The sequence below is a fragment of the Phoxinus phoxinus genome (genome assembly GCF_949152265.1).
Source record: "Phoxinus phoxinus genome assembly, chromosome: 18".
NCBI lineage: Eukaryota > Metazoa > Chordata > Actinopteri > Cypriniformes > Leuciscidae > Phoxinus > Phoxinus phoxinus.
The window spans coordinates 6,358,119-6,376,101 of NC_136893.1; the positions used below are offsets into that span (position 1 = coordinate 6,358,119).

At 37.6% G+C, this 17,983-nt stretch overlaps 2 protein-coding genes and 1 long non-coding RNA gene across 5 annotated transcripts in view; 1 reads left to right on the forward strand and 2 right to left on the reverse strand.

Annotated features, from left to right (window-relative positions):
* plekhg5b (pleckstrin homology domain containing, family G (with RhoGef domain) member 5b) overlaps window positions 1-1,665 on the reverse strand; it is a gene marked incomplete at its 3' end in the record, with an annotated part of 69,601 nt that extends 67,936 nt beyond the window's left edge. For both annotated transcript variants that reach the window (XM_079589626.1, XM_079589627.1), the window contains exons 1-2: window positions 1,384-1,665; window positions 184-357 (exon numbers count right to left, since the gene is read on the reverse strand). In XM_079589626.1, the coding sequence (XP_079445752.1) occupies window positions 184-265 (82 nt within the window). In that variant the 5' untranslated portion in view covers window positions 266-357; window positions 1,384-1,665. The remainder of the gene's footprint in view (window positions 1-183; window positions 358-1,383) is intronic.
* Window positions 1,666-3,723: 2,058 nt separating this feature from the next.
* On the forward strand, window positions 3,724-7,728 carry LOC306985605 (torsin-1A-like). Of its 2 annotated transcripts, XM_079588042.1 has the most exons (5): window positions 3,724-4,236; window positions 4,829-5,094; window positions 5,912-6,087; window positions 6,185-6,318; window positions 6,553-7,728. In XM_079588042.1, the coding sequence occupies exons 1-5, from the start codon at window positions 4,086-4,088 to the stop codon at window positions 6,801-6,803; spliced, it is 978 nt and encodes a 325-aa protein (XP_079444168.1). In that variant the 5' UTR covers window positions 3,724-4,085; the 3' UTR covers window positions 6,804-7,728. The 2 variants fall into 2 exon arrangements, with proteins under 2 accessions (XP_079444168.1, XP_079444169.1); XM_079588043.1 differs by lacking the exons at window positions 3,724-4,236; window positions 4,829-5,094 and adding an exon at window positions 5,679-5,812 and having other exon boundaries at window positions 6,553-6,840.
* LOC306985613 lies at window positions 5,032-8,221 on the reverse strand. Its single transcript, XR_013794834.1, has 4 exons — window positions 8,080-8,221; window positions 6,835-7,193; window positions 6,616-6,726; window positions 5,032-6,226 (listed from the first exon to the last, which is right to left on the reverse strand). It is a non-coding gene; the product is annotated as an uncharacterized lncRNA (long non-coding RNA).
* Between the last annotated feature and the right edge of the window lie 9,762 nt (window positions 8,222-17,983).

The window sequence follows — 17,983 nt, forward strand, 5'->3', positions numbered from 1 at the left end:
CATCAACATCATACATTTGTTCAACTTAAAAAGTTATGCCGAAACATGAATATGCAAGAGCGCCAAGACAGACCAATCGAAGTCATTCATCTGTCAAGTCATTAAGAGCTAACATTTTTCTTGAAATTTCAAAAACAGTTTGTGTTTACATTTTATAAAAGTCAGAGGAGAACACAAACTTACTGAGACGTAGTCGGATGCCAAGCCAACTTCTGGGAGGCGATTTGTGAAGACCTGGATGCATAATCCACTTGTTGGGTACCATGATGTGTGCCTTTACTCTACGTCCTTTGTGCTGAGGTAGAAATCCACACTGGAACAGCTGGTGGGGGGGTCACCAGCGGTCACACAAGACTCCTGCCACGATGATTGGAGAATGAACACAACTTTTACTGCCAGGGGCATAGATCCCAGATGGCACACATCACCCAAGTTTGGGTAAGCATCTAATCGTCAACATTACGACCAGATTTGTGAAGTGAAGTTGGAATGAGATCTACACCCCTGGCAGTATTTATCTCTTTAATCAAACTAGGTTAACCTGAAGATATATACAATACAATGAATGAATGTTGTTAATGAAAACATTGTAAGGAAGTTAGCTACAGTTTTCAGTTCATGCTGTTGCATCTAGTGCTCAGAAAAGTAATACACACAAAAATAATATATATAATGCCAATTTTGTTCTTTTTTTGATACCGGTATAAAATTATGCAGAAAGACATTAAATATATGAAAAACAGATTTTGTGAATTAATTAATTAATGCTGATATATATTTTTTTGTCTGGTTTAAAATGTAAAATGTCAACATGGTGTAACTGTCCAGTAATTGTAAATAAAAAAGGCTGAAATACTTATATATATATATATATAAATAAATATTAAGTTGTCAATCACATATTTAAAAGGTACAATAACAAGTATTTAAGTACTTTTAACAAGAATGTTACAACACTTGACATTTCAGAGCCATTAAATCAAACTTTTTTTTTATAAAATTGTATAAAAAGTTATAAAATGTATGAAACCAAAGTAAATTCAATTTCTAGATTTTAAAAAGTAGTTTTTCTTTATCATAATCTTTGTCACTGGTCCACAATATATTTGCACTGCATGCACATAATAATGAATGCAGAGTAGACCCAGGTTTGCATAACAGGCCAGAGATATGGCTGCATCTCCTTTGATCTCCAGTATTATGTTGCATTGTAATTTCAATGGCTCGGTAAGCGTGCATGCTGTTTACTTATGCATCTCAGCGATTAATACATGGACTACAACATGACCAATTCACCAATAAGATGATCGTAGAGTGATCGGAGAGTGATCGTATATGATTCAGTGGATTATTGATCATTATCGAAACTCGCTCCTCACTAACCTGTTGCATCGTAAAGCTTCATGATCGAGTCTCAGTGAGAAAATAAGCTCGTCCATTCAGCGGCAGCAGGACTTCAAATTCACGCCAATGTCGCTTTCATCCCCGCAGAAATGTGCCGAGTCTACCTCACCAGCTCTGTCTTGAGGAAATCCATGCTTGGCGAGACAGGACTGGTGATTATCAGCGTGAAAGTTTCTCGCTGCTTTGTCTGGGGCTGTTCCCTCTACTCTGAGTCTGGTTCAGCCATGGAAGCGTTTCCCATTCATTCAATCACCTTTAGCCGAGAGATCCCGGCAGTGCCTGGATCCAGCCGCTAGAGGCGCCAAAGAGAGATAGTTCATTTTACCTCAATGTATTTGTCTTCCTGGCTCTTATTCGTTTTTAACTCACTTTTTAGTTTCTTACTGAAATATTTGATGTCCCTATGTAAACCTGAATATACTATTTTGACATATTGTTTACAAAATTATGACTTTTTGTGGATGTTGAATTCGAGGTTCAGTCAGTGTATTATTACCCCCAGCGGCACTCTTGTCTGAATTGTGAATATTTGGCTCCACCTGCTGGGCATCATCAGAATCAGAATGAGCTTTATTTGCCAAGTGGTGAAACTCGAAAAATTTGAATAGCCTATCGTGCAAAAGTTCATTTATTTCAGTAATTCAACTTAAAGGGTCAAATTAATATATTATAGAATCATTACATGCAAAGTGCGATATTTCAAGCCTTTATTTAAATATAGCCTTATTTGTTATAATTATGCAGCATATAATGCAGTCCCATGTTGACCGCATCATCCACAGACCTGTTTGCTCTGTATGAAACTGCAGGGGGTCCAGTGATGTCCTTCCTTCAGGTAGGCCAGCTCAAACGACTTCATGACCACAGTCTGTAGTCATTAAGTCCAGTGATTTTTGTTTTAAGATTATTATTTGTTGTTTGCATGGTTTTATTTTTTTATTATGAGCCGTTTAAATACGTTTTAAACCTAATGTTTATACATGTTTTTTTTTAAAATATCATATTTGTTTTTTTAAATATCATATTTTCATACAGAGAAGCACAAGTTTCACTTGTTCAAGGCTTTGTATTTATTAATGATTTTTAATTTTTTTACATTAAATATGCCACATACTCAGTGTCTTATTATTTGTAACAACATGAACATTAAGGAAATAATACATACAGTCGAATGGGAAACACTTTCAACATGTCACACACACACACACACACACACACACACACACACACACACACACACACACACACACACACACACACACACACACACACACACACACACACACACACACACACCTACGGGCAAACTTCCATTCTCTAATTCACCTGTATGTCTTTGATTGTGAGGTAAACTGGAGCACAAACTGCACACAGAAAGGCCTCCTGACACAGCTACACACACACACTGGATTATAGACATGTTCTGATTTTTGTTTGTTTGTTTGTTTGTTTGTTAGTTTGTTTGTTTGTTTTCGTAATTATTGCTTTAGGAATATGTTTTTTTTTTCGTTTTTTTTTTTTGCAAGTAAATTATATGTAAAGATATAGAAAAACAAATGCTGCATTTCTCATTCATTCTTTGTGCTGTAAAATGAAAATATGTCATCCTATAATTAAATGAAAATCATTCAAACTTCAAAGATCAAAGTTGGTCATTTATGAAATGCTCCCTAGTATATTTTTTTAGGTCAGTGTGTTATGAATGACAAGTATGTTTTCTGAATGAGAATTGTTGTCAGTGTTATGGTGAAACAAGTTGTTTTGAGACATATATGAAGTGTTTTGTTGGTCAGAGTGAGTTTTGGAAGTGAGATTAACTGCTTGGCTAATATTCATGTTGGCAATGCAGATCTGATACATCTGCATTTGCAGACTAAAGAGTTTTGAAAATGTGGCTTGAGTAATGAACAGTGATTGTTAGCAATAAAAAAAACTGTAATTTCTTTGTAAATAATCTGCTAAGATTTTATATTTCAATATAATTCCTACAGAAATGCACAGGATTTGCAATCGTTCTGATTTGAATGTGCTTTTATCAGTAAAAGCAGTGTGTAGCATTCGAAAAATGTGCTGCAAATAGAGTGTGTTTTGCAGATGATATATGAATTCAATTCAATTAACAGCGCTTTTCACAACATAGCCTATCGTTTGTGATATGTTGACAAAACAGCTTTCCAGAAAATGTATGTCAACATTAGTTACAACATCCATCAATGATATAGGCCTAATGCAATTGCACATGAATGACAAAAGTGTTCATGGATTTTGAAAAATGTGGTCATTGAATGCATTTTGTGTGAAAGCGATGAAAAATTATTCAGACTTCTGTTTCAAGGAATGTGTGAAGAGTTTTGAACATGTGGCTTCAGTAGCCTATAGGCTATGACTGATGCTAGATACCAATTAAAAAAAAAAACTGTAATAGCCTACATTGTTAGCTAAAAGTACATTTCTGAAATTCATTACAGTCACCCCTGATAACAAAGCACTCTAACTTGTAATCATTTTGTGTAAAGCTGCTTTGAAATAGCCTATGTACCCGCTTTAACAGCGGGGAAGCCGGATGTTTGCTGAAGGAGTAACGTTAGCCTAGTTTCACTCTTCTTAATTCGTCAGTTCCCCTCTCCGAGTTCTTTTGAAATGAAACCAAGACTGGAAAACCTGAGTGATTAGCTTTCACAATGTTGTTAGCGCAAAATCTTTTAATCGTTTTATTTTTGTTGTCTAATATAACATTAGCGTCAGGTTTCCTGGATGTGTTTGCGGCTGTCGGCTCTTATCTGCTTAACGTCTTTTTGAAATGGGACGGTTTGCTGCCTTTTGACACTAAACGTGAGTAACCGGAGAATAATGTATCGGATGTAGGCCTATTGAAGTCAAGTTTACGCTTCAGATGTTTTGTTGTTTATATTTCCAAAATATACGGTGATTTCGAATGTCACAAACTTAATTTTGCAAACTTAAATAACTTTCCAGCAATGTGTAAAGTTTTTGGGGGGTCTTGGAAGAGTAGTGCTACATTTTTATCTCGCGTAAACATGTGATAAGTTTTTTTTTTCTACGTCGTCAATTTAAATGATGTTTCAGTGCTTTTTGAACAAAAGGGAGAGATATGGAAATTAGTCTATTTGAGACTGTTGTGTTTGTATATTTCTTAAGAATTCACTTTATGAAATTCAGCATTTATTATTCTAAATGTTACAATAACATTATTCTCATTTATGAGAAATTTGCAAAATATTGAAGGTGTGGTTGTTTTTGGTACAAAAGGCAACCTTGTTAAAATGTTTTGTGCTTGCTCAGTTATTTATAGTTATAGTAGGCGGCCTATAAATTCTAAGTTACAGTATACATTTTTAGTATAGCCTACATTATCATTGCAAACTACTAACAATATTTTTGACCACATATCTTCATCTTTCAGGTTTGAAGGGAGATTTAAATAAATCTCTCTATGGGCAGCACATCGTGTCTGATGTTGTATTCAAAGCTGTATCGTCATTTATGACTGACAGAAACCCAAACAAACCACTGGTTCTGTCTTTCCATGGGACTTCAGGAACTGGAAAAAATCATGTTGCTAAAATCATCGCAGGAAACATTTACAAAAAAGGAGAAGACAGCAAGCATGTTCACATGTTTATATCTGAGCTCCATTTCCCACACAGAGAACATTCACACATCTACAGTGTAAGTAAATAATACATATTTCATGTTACATAATCCATAGTTAGCGAATATGGTAGCCTAGCTGTTGCAAGTGTTTTTTCAATAGATTTCTGTGCCAGAGCCAGTCAATTTGGTGAGCAAGACCACAATAATTCCCTGTGGAGTCGCGCATAACCACACTCTAAAAAAATTGAACTCATATTTGGGTCAAATATGGACAAACAACTATTGGGTTTCAAATGTAATAAAATTTCAACCAACGATTGGATTTGTCCACATTTGATCCAAACATGGGTGCATGGTTAGATCAAGCTGTATTGAAGCTGAAGCTGCTTGCACATCATGTCATTAAAGCTCAATAACATAACTTCCACTGCAAAACATTATTATATTAATCAGGATTTTTGTCTTAACTTCTAGGAAGATACATTAGAAATTATATCTTGAGGTTTATTTGTCTTATCCCAAATGGCTTTACCTTGTTTTAAGCATAAATCTAATGTTTTACAGAACAAAATACATCTTATGGCCGGGTGAACTATTCCTTTAAGCAGTTTTGAATCTAAAACAAACAAAAGACAAATATTTTACTTTTAGGATATTTAGTTCTGACCAGCCATTTCACATTTTGTCATTATGAGCGTGGCCAAATTCATTGAGGAGAGTGAACTCCTTTTACTGATCCTTTAATTATATGAACCAACAACAGTTTCACCCAAACCATAGCTACTGTACTACAGTAAGTGTTACTATACTACAAGCATAGTAAATCTTATTCTTGAAAAATGATTTAAAAAATGCATGTTCTTAAAAGCATTTGCATGTTCTGTATATTCAGGAAAAACTAAAGAAATTGATTCTTGATGAAGTATCTTCGTTTCCTCGCTCCATGTTCATATTTGATGAAATGGACAAGATGCATCCTCAGCTGATTGACACCTTAAAACCTTTTCTGGACTACAATGCCCGTGTAGACGGAGTATCATTTCATAATGCAATCTTCATCTTTCTCAGGTAAAACATTTAATTGTTTTAATTCAAGCTGAGTGGTTATTGAATACCTCTATTCTCCCAAAAGATCGACCCAACTAATGAGAAACTGTGTTTATAGTAACGCCGGTGGGAGTGTGATTGTCGACATGGCGCTGGATTTCTGGAGAGAAGGCAAAAACCGGGAAGAGATCAGGATGAACAGCAATGAACTGGAGACTAAAATCTCTCAAAACATCTTAAATAATAAGAACAGTGTGTATTGAAAGAATATAAATATATTTTCCAATATCAAATTTTTTTTAATGGCAAAAGTATATTTTAAAGTATATTTAAATAAATGTTTTTGATACGTTTTATATGGAAATGGTAAATAAACAAAGCATTATTCATTATATTTTTTTAATTATTACATTTAATTTCCCTTAAACCTGCACATATATTGTTACATTCTTGCATTACATATATGAAATTTGTCTTATTTTACAGGTGGATTTCAGCACTCCAGTCTCATAGATCATCATCTGGTTGATCACTATATTCCTTTCCTACCTCTGGAGCTGAAGCATGTGCGTCAGTGCGTCATGGCTGAGATGGTCCATCTGAACATGACTGAAGACTTTGATCTGGCAGATAAAGTGGCCAGAGAAATGCCCTTCTTTCCTGAAAAAGAGAAAATCTTTTCAGTTAAAGGCTGCAAGTCTGTCAGACAGAAACTGTTTCTCTATACTGATGAATAGATAAAAGACTTTAGCAGCACTTGTTGTTCACCTTTTTACTGTAACCTAGTCCCTGAATGATTTCGTCACACACTTTCGTGAAGTTTTCGGCAAAACTGTTGGAGATTCATCAGTGGGTGAGCAACTTTATCATCTCTCAAGTTTAGAAACCTTTTAGAACAAGTTCATCCCGCCAGCGCCTGGAATGAGCGCTCGCTCCTCGCCACCTATCGGTAGGGATTGAATCCTCGAGTGCGGTTGCATCTTGCTGCATACGTTGATGCCATCGACCTTGAACGTTTCATCCAACTGTCCATCCGCTTCACCACCCGTATGCAGTCGTGTCTCAAAGAGCGGGCTTATTCAAGTGATCTGGGCAATCATACCAGCTCTGACGGTGGGCCCCGGAACCTGCAAGAGTCCAGAGAGAGGCAGACCTTTACGGATGCGAAAGCAAAGATTATGTTGTAGGCCTACAAAGTTTTTCTCTTTTTCTTTTTTCTTTTACAGTTTTTAATTGCATGACTTGTCAGAATTGTTACGTTTTAAAATAAGCCTACAGAGGAAGACTAGATCATATCACACGCAGGACCAAACATTAGGCTAAATAATAATTAAAAACAGACAGATAAGAATTTTCGTCATAATTCATCACAATACAAATATTAGCCTGTAGCTCCATCTGCTGGTCATCATGTGATACATATTTGATGACAGAGCATGTATGATATTATCTCCTCCTAAAATTCTCTCTCAAATCAAAAGTAAGATGTGTATAGAGTCTGTATTGAAGCTCGTATGATTTTGACGATTTGATTCGATTGCATTTGCCAGCCTCGTAGCCTACATAAACTCACGAAGAATTGAATCAAACACACGCAAGCTTCACAATGTAAACTCAAGTGTATGTTATGATTAAATAACTCAATACAGTTATATTTAATGTAATGAACAGCTTACATTTCTGCAGTTATCAGCGGCTGTGGGAGTGACGGTAAAGTTGACATCTTTCTTTCTTCTGACTGCCGTTATCAATCTCTCTCTATTTGTTTCCTCTTTTGAAAGTTGTGAAAACTCTACTGTGGAGTTTTTCTTTTACTATTTGAGCAAATGGGAACACTAAAAATATATTTAATGTTGTCTCTCATTCACCGCTATAGAACTGTAAGACTGGGGAAAAAACTGTTGAGGAACCACTCCTCGAGTAGACAAGGACGTAAATATCAGCAGTATGTCGCATTACTCGCATAAGTTGCTCTCAGACTTAAAGGGATAATGAAAATTCTGTCATACTCACCCTCACGTTGTTCAAACCTGTATGAATTTCTTTCTTCTGCTGAACACAAGGAAAGATATTTCGAAGAATATCAGTAACCAAACAGTTAAAACCTGTTAGCCTTCACCAGGACGCTCTGAAGCGTTTTTTTTTTACATAGTTCAAAGTTACTATCAGATTTAATGTTATTACCTTGACAAACTATACATCATTAAAAATATATAAGTCTCACGTTTCAGTATTTGACCACTATTGTATTCTGAGAAACTTATAGTGACAGTTATGTCTTAATTTGTGTCAGGATTTATGTAATGAAAAAATTAGTCGATACCTTTAATATGAATTATGAGCATCAGCCGCGTCCATTCATAAAAAAACTCCGGTGCTGTTGTAATAAGAACGCGTGACAAAACAACGTTCCTCAGGGCTTTTGGCTCAAAAATGTGCAGATTTGGAGAAATATTGATATATTCTCATAGGTTTACATCATATTTCTATAGACAGGAATAATATTTATTGAATTTATATCCAAATGCGTCGATGTATACATAAAGAGCGCTGGATACTCTGATGTACTGTGTTTTCAATCCATACAGCAGGCTGAGGGCGCCATTTGCACAGTTTTTTCCAAATATGGAAGCTCACGAAGAAGTCATAACCTGTGACCTTCCAGGACGTCACTGACATAAACAGAGCTATCAGAGATCGCTGTAACATGCAGATAAAGATGTTTTGAAGACAATAAACATGATTGCAATGATATTTGATTTACCTGTGTTCTTCGAGCCATGTCAGGTATTTTTATAATAATAGATTATATTTATAATGTAATGCTAATCGATATAGACTTTACAATAGTGCAGAATAATATCAAATCATATATTTTCTGTCTGATTTTTTTTTATTGAAGCCAAATAAGCTCACATAAGGTTATTTAAAACACTCGACTTGCGCTATAAAGTAAGTTTGGAGCACAAACATGGTTTTAATCTCATAAATTGTCGTGTATTGATGGTGTGCTAAGCTAACATGCTAGCTAGCTCTCTAGGTGCACCTGCCATATAACTGTTATTTTTATGATTTTTTTCTAAATAGGAATGCTTACTGAAATGTTTCTTTATTTAAGAAAGGCATTTGATACAGTTATAAATGTGAAAGGTGAGAACTATGAAAGAAATTAGGGGTTGAAACAGCGTGAATAGCCATTCGTTAGCCATTATAATGCAAACAAAAGAAAAGCATATTTAGGGCCATAAGCAGGCTGGAGAGGTGTAAATGTGAGCAAGAGACACTGACACTGAATGGGGCTCGTTTGCACCACAAAACAATAGATACAATAGACTGAATAGATGCTTATAACTGTTAGATGACAATAAACACAAGTTTGCATTTTAGAGTCTAATCAAAAATAAAGTCATATGACAGGATCTTGAAAAACATTTAACTAAATACAGAGTTTTAGACTTATCATCTTCAAATTTTAAATATAACATGGTCAGACATGTGGCTTTAGCTGGAGTGCAATTCTAGATTGCTGACGGGCCAACTTCAATTTAATTTTCATGAAGATGTTTCATAAAAATAAATTTCTAATAACTTACACAACTTTGAAGCTATTCATAAAAAAAATGTTCATTGTGACAATAATTAATTCTACATTTCCAATAAAGTGCCAGGTGTCAGCTTTCAAATGAGATCATGCTTGTGCTTTTAGGACAAAGGGTTCATGAACTGTGTCTGTATTAGTTTGAGTATGAAATTTCTGGGGATTTTTCAAAAGTGGCGCTGAAGGCTAACAGGTTTAACTGGTTCCATTGACTTCCATAGTAAGAAGAAAAAAATACTATGGAAGTCAATGGGACCAGTAACTGTTTGGTTACTGACATTTTTCAAAATATCTTTCATTTGTTGGTTCAAAATTGGGAGAATAGAGGTATTTAATTAGCTCTCAGCTTGAATCCAACAATGATTTTTCTACCTGAGAAAGATGAAGATTGCATTGTGAAATGACACTCCATATACACGGTCATTGTAGTCTAGTAAAAGGTTTGGTGTCAATCAGCTGAGAATGCATCTTGTCCATTTCGTCAAATATGAACATGGAGCGAGAAAACGAATATACTTCATCAAGAATCAATTTCTTTAGTTTTGCCTGAATATACAGAAAATGCAATTCTGTCAGGACCACTATCGTCAAATATGATTGACAATTAGCATACAGTTTGGATTGGCGGTATGGTTGCTTCCGAGAACTCCCTGCGCATCCATGCAGCCTAGCATAGATAAGAGCAGCAATAACCCCCCTTGGGGTAAACAGAACAGAACCAACATGAATGTATGCAAATATATTTAATTCAAGATTTTAAAGTACAACATAATTCGAGAATTTATTCTGATTCAAGGGGAATCAGAATGCCAAATCCTGACTGGCGAGAGGAGGAGCTGGGGAGGGTAATTCGCTCCTGAGAAACGCGAATGCTGCTGATAATACTGAATGAGCTTATACGATGATAGGCGTTGTATTCCTAGGTAGATGTGGATCAGCTGAGAGTCAGCTGATGCGAGCTTGACTAACGTGACCTTCAGCCTGAAGGTCTGGGAGTCACAGCACTTGTATTGCTGCCCTGCTGTTGGTTTGAATGCTTTTATTGCTCTTCTCATTTGTAAGTCGCTTTGGATAAAAGAGTCTGCTAAATAATTAAACGTAAGAGGTCATAAAATTACATATGGCCTATCATTATCATCACTCAGTTAAGTACGTAGAGAATTTCTGTAGTGGTCATTGTTACAGCGAGTCGATGTTAACATACTGAAAACTGGAAAAACAAGAATAGAGCGTTTTCTTCCTTGTAGTCTGTAAATTAGATTTGTAAAGCGTATGCCATTGCAGCGTGTATGTAAGGCTATGAAAAGTTTCAAATGAATTAAATGTTTGAAGGCGTGCAATATAGGTCTTTTAATCCGTCAGTTCACTACGATGGCCGAGAGAGCTCAACGCGCTGCAACTGAAAAAAACACATGGAAATAGAAAAGAACACATGCAAATAGAAAAGAACACATGGAAATAGAAAAGAACACATGCAAATAGAAAAGAACACAAATAGAAAAGAACACATGCAAATAGAAAAGAACACGTGCAAATAGAAAAGAACACGTGCAAATAGAAAAGAACACGTGCAAATAGAAAAGAACACGTGCAAATAGAAAAGAACATCTTCATCAGTTTCACAACACACGTGTGCTCCAAATACTCACAACACAACCAAATACAGAAACGCGAGCAAAAGTTCACAACACAAACAAATACAGAAAAGCACTGCAAATAGAACAGAACACAACGGAAATGTTTCCGGGGAACCCAATAAGTGACGGACCCGGCTGGTACGTGCTTATTGTTCGTGAGCATCCCTATGCCCTACGCCCTTAGAAGGGCAGACGGCAGAGCTCTTGAAGTGGGGATTTTTTGGAGGGAGCAGGGCACTTGTGTGCCGTTATGTAGCCGCTTGGGAACGGACTTGATGAAGGGGGCAACGAAAGACAACGTAATTTCCTCATTATTTTCACCTGGGGTGTTCCCATGACAACGCAACGCGGTGTCCGTCAGCTGAATAGCTGTTCTTACCAGAAATATAGTTTTTTTTTGCTGTTAAAGGTATAGCGGAGGATTATCTTCTTCCGGGTGGGTAGTGTATACTATTGGTCCACCTAAGTGTCAATCATTCTGGTGATATGTTTACGTAAGGCCGTTCACACGCTGGCGTGCGCTAAAAGCACATGTTGGGCTTCCCACTGATGCCGCAGTCGCGAAGATTCTACTAGACAGTAGGGATGGGTAAATGAAGCCTCATGAAGCAATGAGGCTTTCCCCTGACTGTTCCGGGAAAAGATTCAAAGCTCCGAGAGTGTCGAGAACAGCGCCATCTGGTGTTTATTTAAAATAAAGCAGCCAGAAGCCTTTGTAAGAAGCTCTGTCAGATGAAGCAACCACAACACGCTCCATGATTTCAATCTTATGTGTACAAATAAAAGCCTTACACGTTTGTGTTTGATTTGTCCATTAAATAAATTATTTTACCAACTTAAGTGTGACAATAAAATATAAAATGAGCTTATGATTGATTCAATAAGATCTAATGTAGGCCATTCTCTCTCTCTCTCTCTCTCTCTCTCTCTCTCTCTCTCTCTCTCTCTCTCTCTCTCTCTCTCCACACACACACACACACACACACTGAATGGACATTGTGTGATAGGATCATCTGTTATTAAATGTACCTATGACACTTGGCAGTGATAGTGCTTATGTAACTGTATGACTGAAAGGTGATGAAGTTTTTAATTATTCTGAAATGCCAATGTATATAGATGGTGGTAGACATGTTTCTGCATTCTCCAGTATTCAAGTGGATCTTCAGCTCTTTGTATGTTTGTCTCTGTAAGGTATTTATCCACTTCTACGATCGCATCAAAAGTGGCATTTGAGCTTTGTGCTGGTCTACACACTGTCCAACAGAAGCCAAAGGTTTCCACCTCAGAAGTGTGAGGAGAAAAAAAATTGATTGGGAGTGACTGTACATGTACATTGACTGAATATAAGACACATCAACGGTCAACAATTATAAAATACAATAATAAAAAATAAAATAATAATAAATAAATAAATAAATATATATTTATTTGTTATTATTCCTTTTTAGAAATGCATAAATACATTAGAAGCTATAAACTCAAAATATTCCCAGATAGGGGAAGTCTTCCTTCTTTTTGGCTGTTGCCATTGCTCTAAATACAAACCCTTCACCAAACACCAACACCCTCCCCTAAGCCCACCCTAACCCCAAATACCATCACCAAATTACCTAAAAGAAAACACCAAAAGTGCAAAGATTTTACAAAAACAAAAAGACACAACAACTACAAAAAAATAATAAATAGTTTTGGTTATTTAAATGTAATGTATTGATTAACTTTCAAAGTGCAGCACTCTCCTCACAAACCAATGAACCAGACTGAGCCAACAACGGGTTCGAGCCTTCTGAAACCCAAAGCGAAACGCGCACGTGATTGGACAGAAAGTGAGGCTTCATTTGTCATCGATCACGTGACTCTGGGAAACCAATACACACCCCGATACGGGGCTTCACTAGAAATTGCGTCGCATACGCGATACGCACATCGAAGCTTCAGTGTCATCCGTAACATCACTACTAGACAGGTAAAGTTTGTCATGCTATTTGGAGAAATCCATTTAAAATCACTGCTAGTAGGCGTTCCCTCTCGATCGGGAGCAAATAGAAATTGGAGAGGGCGGGTCTTTTCTAAAAGTAGGAAAGATCCTCCGCAATACCTTTAACATAACTGTTGCAAATAAATATAGATTTTATACAACACAGTTTTTAAAATATGCGTTATCTGTGTGTGAGTATCTCATATTTGGACCCTGCATTCTAACATTTCTTATGAAACTTATTTTAACGTAACATGACAAAATGTGTAGGCTACAATGTAACTGATGTATAGATTAATATCTTTCCCTCATGTTCTTTTTCTCTATCTTTTATTTATTTATTTATTTATTTATTTTAGTCGTCAGCTCATTGTTCTTATCCGATTAGTATTCTTATAACATAGAACATATTGTAAATACATTTTGTATATTGTATACAAAGTTGTATGTCATAAACGTGTCAAGTCCACACTTTGGTGACGTCATGTAGTGCAGACCTATAGGGCCCTTGGCGCGAGTCCACGAGGGCGCATTGAGAGGTATTTTTGGGACAGACTCGATCGCCAAGCCGGAAATAGGAAGACTGTCCGGTTGTTGTTTAAATATTGTATTTCTACATTTACATATGAGTCAGTAAAGCCCTGACATTTTGTTCTATTTATTTAATGAATCATAATACGATCGTAGCCTATTATTCAGCAAGCTATTTATGTTTATATTAAATATAAATAGATATTTATATTTATGTTTGAGACATCAACCACTGGTTGATGACCATAATGTTTGTAGGTAACAACTGGTAAAATGGTCACCTAGGTCATACAAACTGTCGCGGCAACCTATAGCCGCGGAGAGACTAAGCAGCGAGAAAGGTCCGTGACGCGTTTCCATCCATGTTTCATAATCCGTGAACCTTTATTGACATGATGTAACAGTCCACGGCAGAAACAATTGATTATTACAAACGGTCAACAGAAAGTGAGCACTCCTCGCTACTCACCCCCTCTCTACACAGTCACAACTAACAGGAAATACTACCAGGTAAATATCCACCTATACCCACGTGACCAAACCACCTGGTAACGTGCACGCAAAATACATAATAAAAGACAAACAGTTTCTGCACCTACATTCCAGCCCCTGATTATTATGCAATAAACCAGTAATAATCACAGACAATAAAAATACGAACAATAAACATACATTACATAATCAATTGTTATACATGATTTTTTTTCTCCTTTTTTTTTCTTTCTTTTTTTTTTACAAAAGGCTTAAGAAAATATAAAAATATGTATGTGTGTGAATGTCCAGATCACTCAAGTGTTCATTTAGTTAATTCTTGTAGCTGAGTAAAGTTAATGTTCAAGTCCAGTCTAGGTCAGTAAAGTCAGTCGTCAGTAGTTCGATCAAGTCTAAGTCAAAGTTGAGTCAAAAGGGTCAGTTGAGAGCTCTCAAGTGTCAGTCATAGCTAGTCTTTAAATTCCTCAGCTTCAAGAAGACGACAGATTTTTGTGATCGGCCTGGTCAAGCAGGTACTCATAGTCTTGATCTTAACTTGCCGTATGAATCCTTTTTTGTCCTTTATTGTGTGAATAATCTTGCCCATGAGCCAAGAACTTCTAGGTGCGTTTTCGTCCACTATCAATACAACATCTCCCAACTGATGGTTTCGTGTCTTTACCATCCACTTTTGCCGTTCTTGTAGTAGAGGTAGATATTCGCCAATCCATCTTTTCCAAAATTGGTCAGCCAAGTACTGAATTTGACGCCATCTTCGACGGGAATACAAATCTTCCTTCTCAAATAATCCCGGTGGTAATGCAAGCTTTGTTTTTAGAAGGAGAAGATGATTAGGTGTTAAAGCTTCCAAGTCATCAGGATCCAAAGATGATCTGGTTATGGGTCGGTTGTTAAGTATGGACTCTACTTCACACAAGAAAGTATGAAGACCTTCTTCATCCAAACTTTGCCCTCGAAGAATGGAATTCAATATTTTCTTTATTGATCTGATGAGCCTTTCCCAGATCCCTCCGTGGTGTGAACCGGCAGGAGGATTGAAAGTCCATTTTATCTTCTTTTGTAGAAGAACATCGTTTATCTGATTGTGGTTCCAATTTTGCATCGCCTCATGTAGTACACGCTCAGCCCCGACAAAGTTTGTTCCATTATCTGAACGTATTTCAGCCACTTGTCCTCGTCGAGCGATAAAACGTCTAAGTGCATGAATGAATGAGTCGGTGTCCAGCGATGAGACCATTTCAATGTGAACAGCTCTAATGGCCAGGCAGGTGAAAATGACTCCATAGCGCTTTAGAGTGGTTCTTCCTCGCTTTACCTCAAAAGGGCCGAAACAATCCAGTCCGACATGGGTAAAGGGTGGTTTGTCGGGTGAGACTCGATCGTGAGGCAAATCAGCCACCTGTTGATGACCTGCAATTGCGTTGAACCTTCTACACACTACACATTTTGACAGACATGTTCTTATGGCTACGCTAGCTCCAGGGATCCAAAATCGCTGTCGAAGAGTCGCCAACATGAAGTTCCGTCCACCATGCCCCACTTCTTCATGAATATGTCGCAGGATTAGGTCAGAAATGTGTATGTCTTTGGCCAATATAATTGGGTGTTTGGAGTCTTCAGGGATCAATGCGTTATCAAGGCGTCCACCAACCCTGATAATATCAGACTGAAGAATTGGATTTAGACTATAAAGAGGACTATTTCGCTTGACTACTCCACACTTTCGTAGACTCTTTAGTTCCTCCGGAAATCTCTTTCTTTGAGAAAGTCGGATAATTTCCATTTCGGCCTTTTCCAATTCTCCCAACGAAAGTAAATCCTTATGCACAGTAGGTTCAAATTTCTGCATTTCCTGATTAATAGTCATCTCTTGTTGATATGGATCTGTATCAGGGCAGACAAAAGCAGCCTGCAGTCGTTTCCTTTCCTTACTACGGTCCATCAAGATTCGTTTCAAACGAAGGATCCATGCTACGGCTTTCTTTAGTCGAATCCAAGAGGAAAAGTAGTCAAAGAAACGCGATATGGAGTCAGAATTTTCGTTTACTTTTATTGTGTTTATCAGAACACTCTTTTTAATCTCAGGATCGTGAGATAATATTACGTCCTTATAGGTGGGGTCCATCGGCCACTCTTCTTGTGACCGAACAAGAAATGTGGGACCAGAAATCCACGTCTCGTTCTTCAAGAATAAGTCCACCTTCACTCCTCTAGATACCAGATCTGCTGGATTGCTTGACCTATTCACATACCTCCACTGTCACTGTCCACACTCTATTAGCCACAAAGCACTTAAACCTTGAGGTCCTATTTCGAAGGTATTTGAGTACTGAAGTGCTATCAGTCCAAAAAAACTGAATTCTGGAAGGGCATCTTGAGTTCTTTCGTCCAGATCTTGTCGATACGGCTTGCAAGCGTGGCAGCTGTAAGTTCCAGGCGAGGGATTGTAATGGATCTTAATGGTGTAACCCTTGCCTTGCTCGCCAGGAGGGTAGAATGTGCCAGTTGTTGGTCATTATGGAGCAGCAGATAGGATACCACACCATATCCTTGCTCGCTTGCATCTGAGAAGTGATGCATTTGAGCAGAAGTTACTTCTCCGAACCCCTCGGGCTTCAAACATCTTCTGACCTCAAAACACTCCAAGCGATGCAGATCATCCAGCCAGTTCATCCAACGTTGAACATACACCGAAGGAATTACATTGTCCCACCCTATACCCTCTCTGCACAGATCTTGCAGTATCCTCTTTGCAGACAGAATCACAGGTGACAAAAACCCCAGAGGGTCGTAGATGGAACTAACCACTGAGAGAATTCCTCTCCTTGTAAGAGGTCTATCCTTTACTACCACTTTGAATTGAAAGGCATCTGATTCAGCACACCATTGCACTCCTAGTGCTCTTTCCAATGGCAAAGTGTCACGATCCAAGTCCAAATCCTTTACCTTTTTCTCTCTGTCAATCTCAGGTACAGCACCCAAAACAGCACGGCTGTTGCTAGTCCATTTCGTTAAACGAAATCCTCCTTTAGCACACATACTAGTAAGATCCTTGTACAGCTGCACAGCATCTGATTCGGAAGGTACAGAAATAAGGCAGTCATCCACATAGAAATTATTGAAGACAACATCCATTGTCTTGGGGTCAAATAGCTCATTTTGATCCACTGCACATTTCCTCAGTGCAAAACTCGAGCAACTTGGTGATGATGTGGCTCCAAATAAATGAACCACCATTCTGTATTCCTCCAGACTGCTGTTTACATTACCTTCTGGCCACCACAGGAATCTCAAGAGATCACAGTCTTCTGAGTGAACTCTGATTTGATGGAACATGGATTCGATGTCGGCCATCAGGGCAACAGATTCCAGTCTAAATCGTACAAGTACACTCACTAGTGAGCTGGTTAAGTCTGGGCCTTGCAGAAGCTTGCTATTTAGCGATGTACCCTGATAAGAAGCTGCACAATCAAACACAACCCTGATCTTGTGTTTCTTGACATGATATACGCCATGATGGGGTAAATACCACAGACCAAGGGCGTAGGTTTGGTCTCAGCTTTGGTGGGGACATCCCACCCCCACACCACCCCCTTATTTTTTCAGCCAATCAAATGACGGCGTTCCTTGTATTGTCGTACTGGCCATGGGAATCGATGCAAATAGATGCAACAGGGT

Coding starts and splice junctions, on each gene's coding strand:
- LOC306985605 (XM_079588042.1), top strand. CDS start 4,086: ATGTTGTTAGCGCAAAATCTTTTAATCGTTTTATTTTTGTTGTCTAAT. Junction 6,088..6,184: donor GCAATCTTCATCTTTCTCAG/GTAAAACATTTA, acceptor CTGTGTTTATAG/TAACGCCGGTGGGAGTGTGA. Junction 6,319..6,552: donor CATCTTAAATAATAAGAACA/GTGTGTATTGAA, acceptor CTTATTTTACAG/GTGGATTTCAGCACTCCAGT.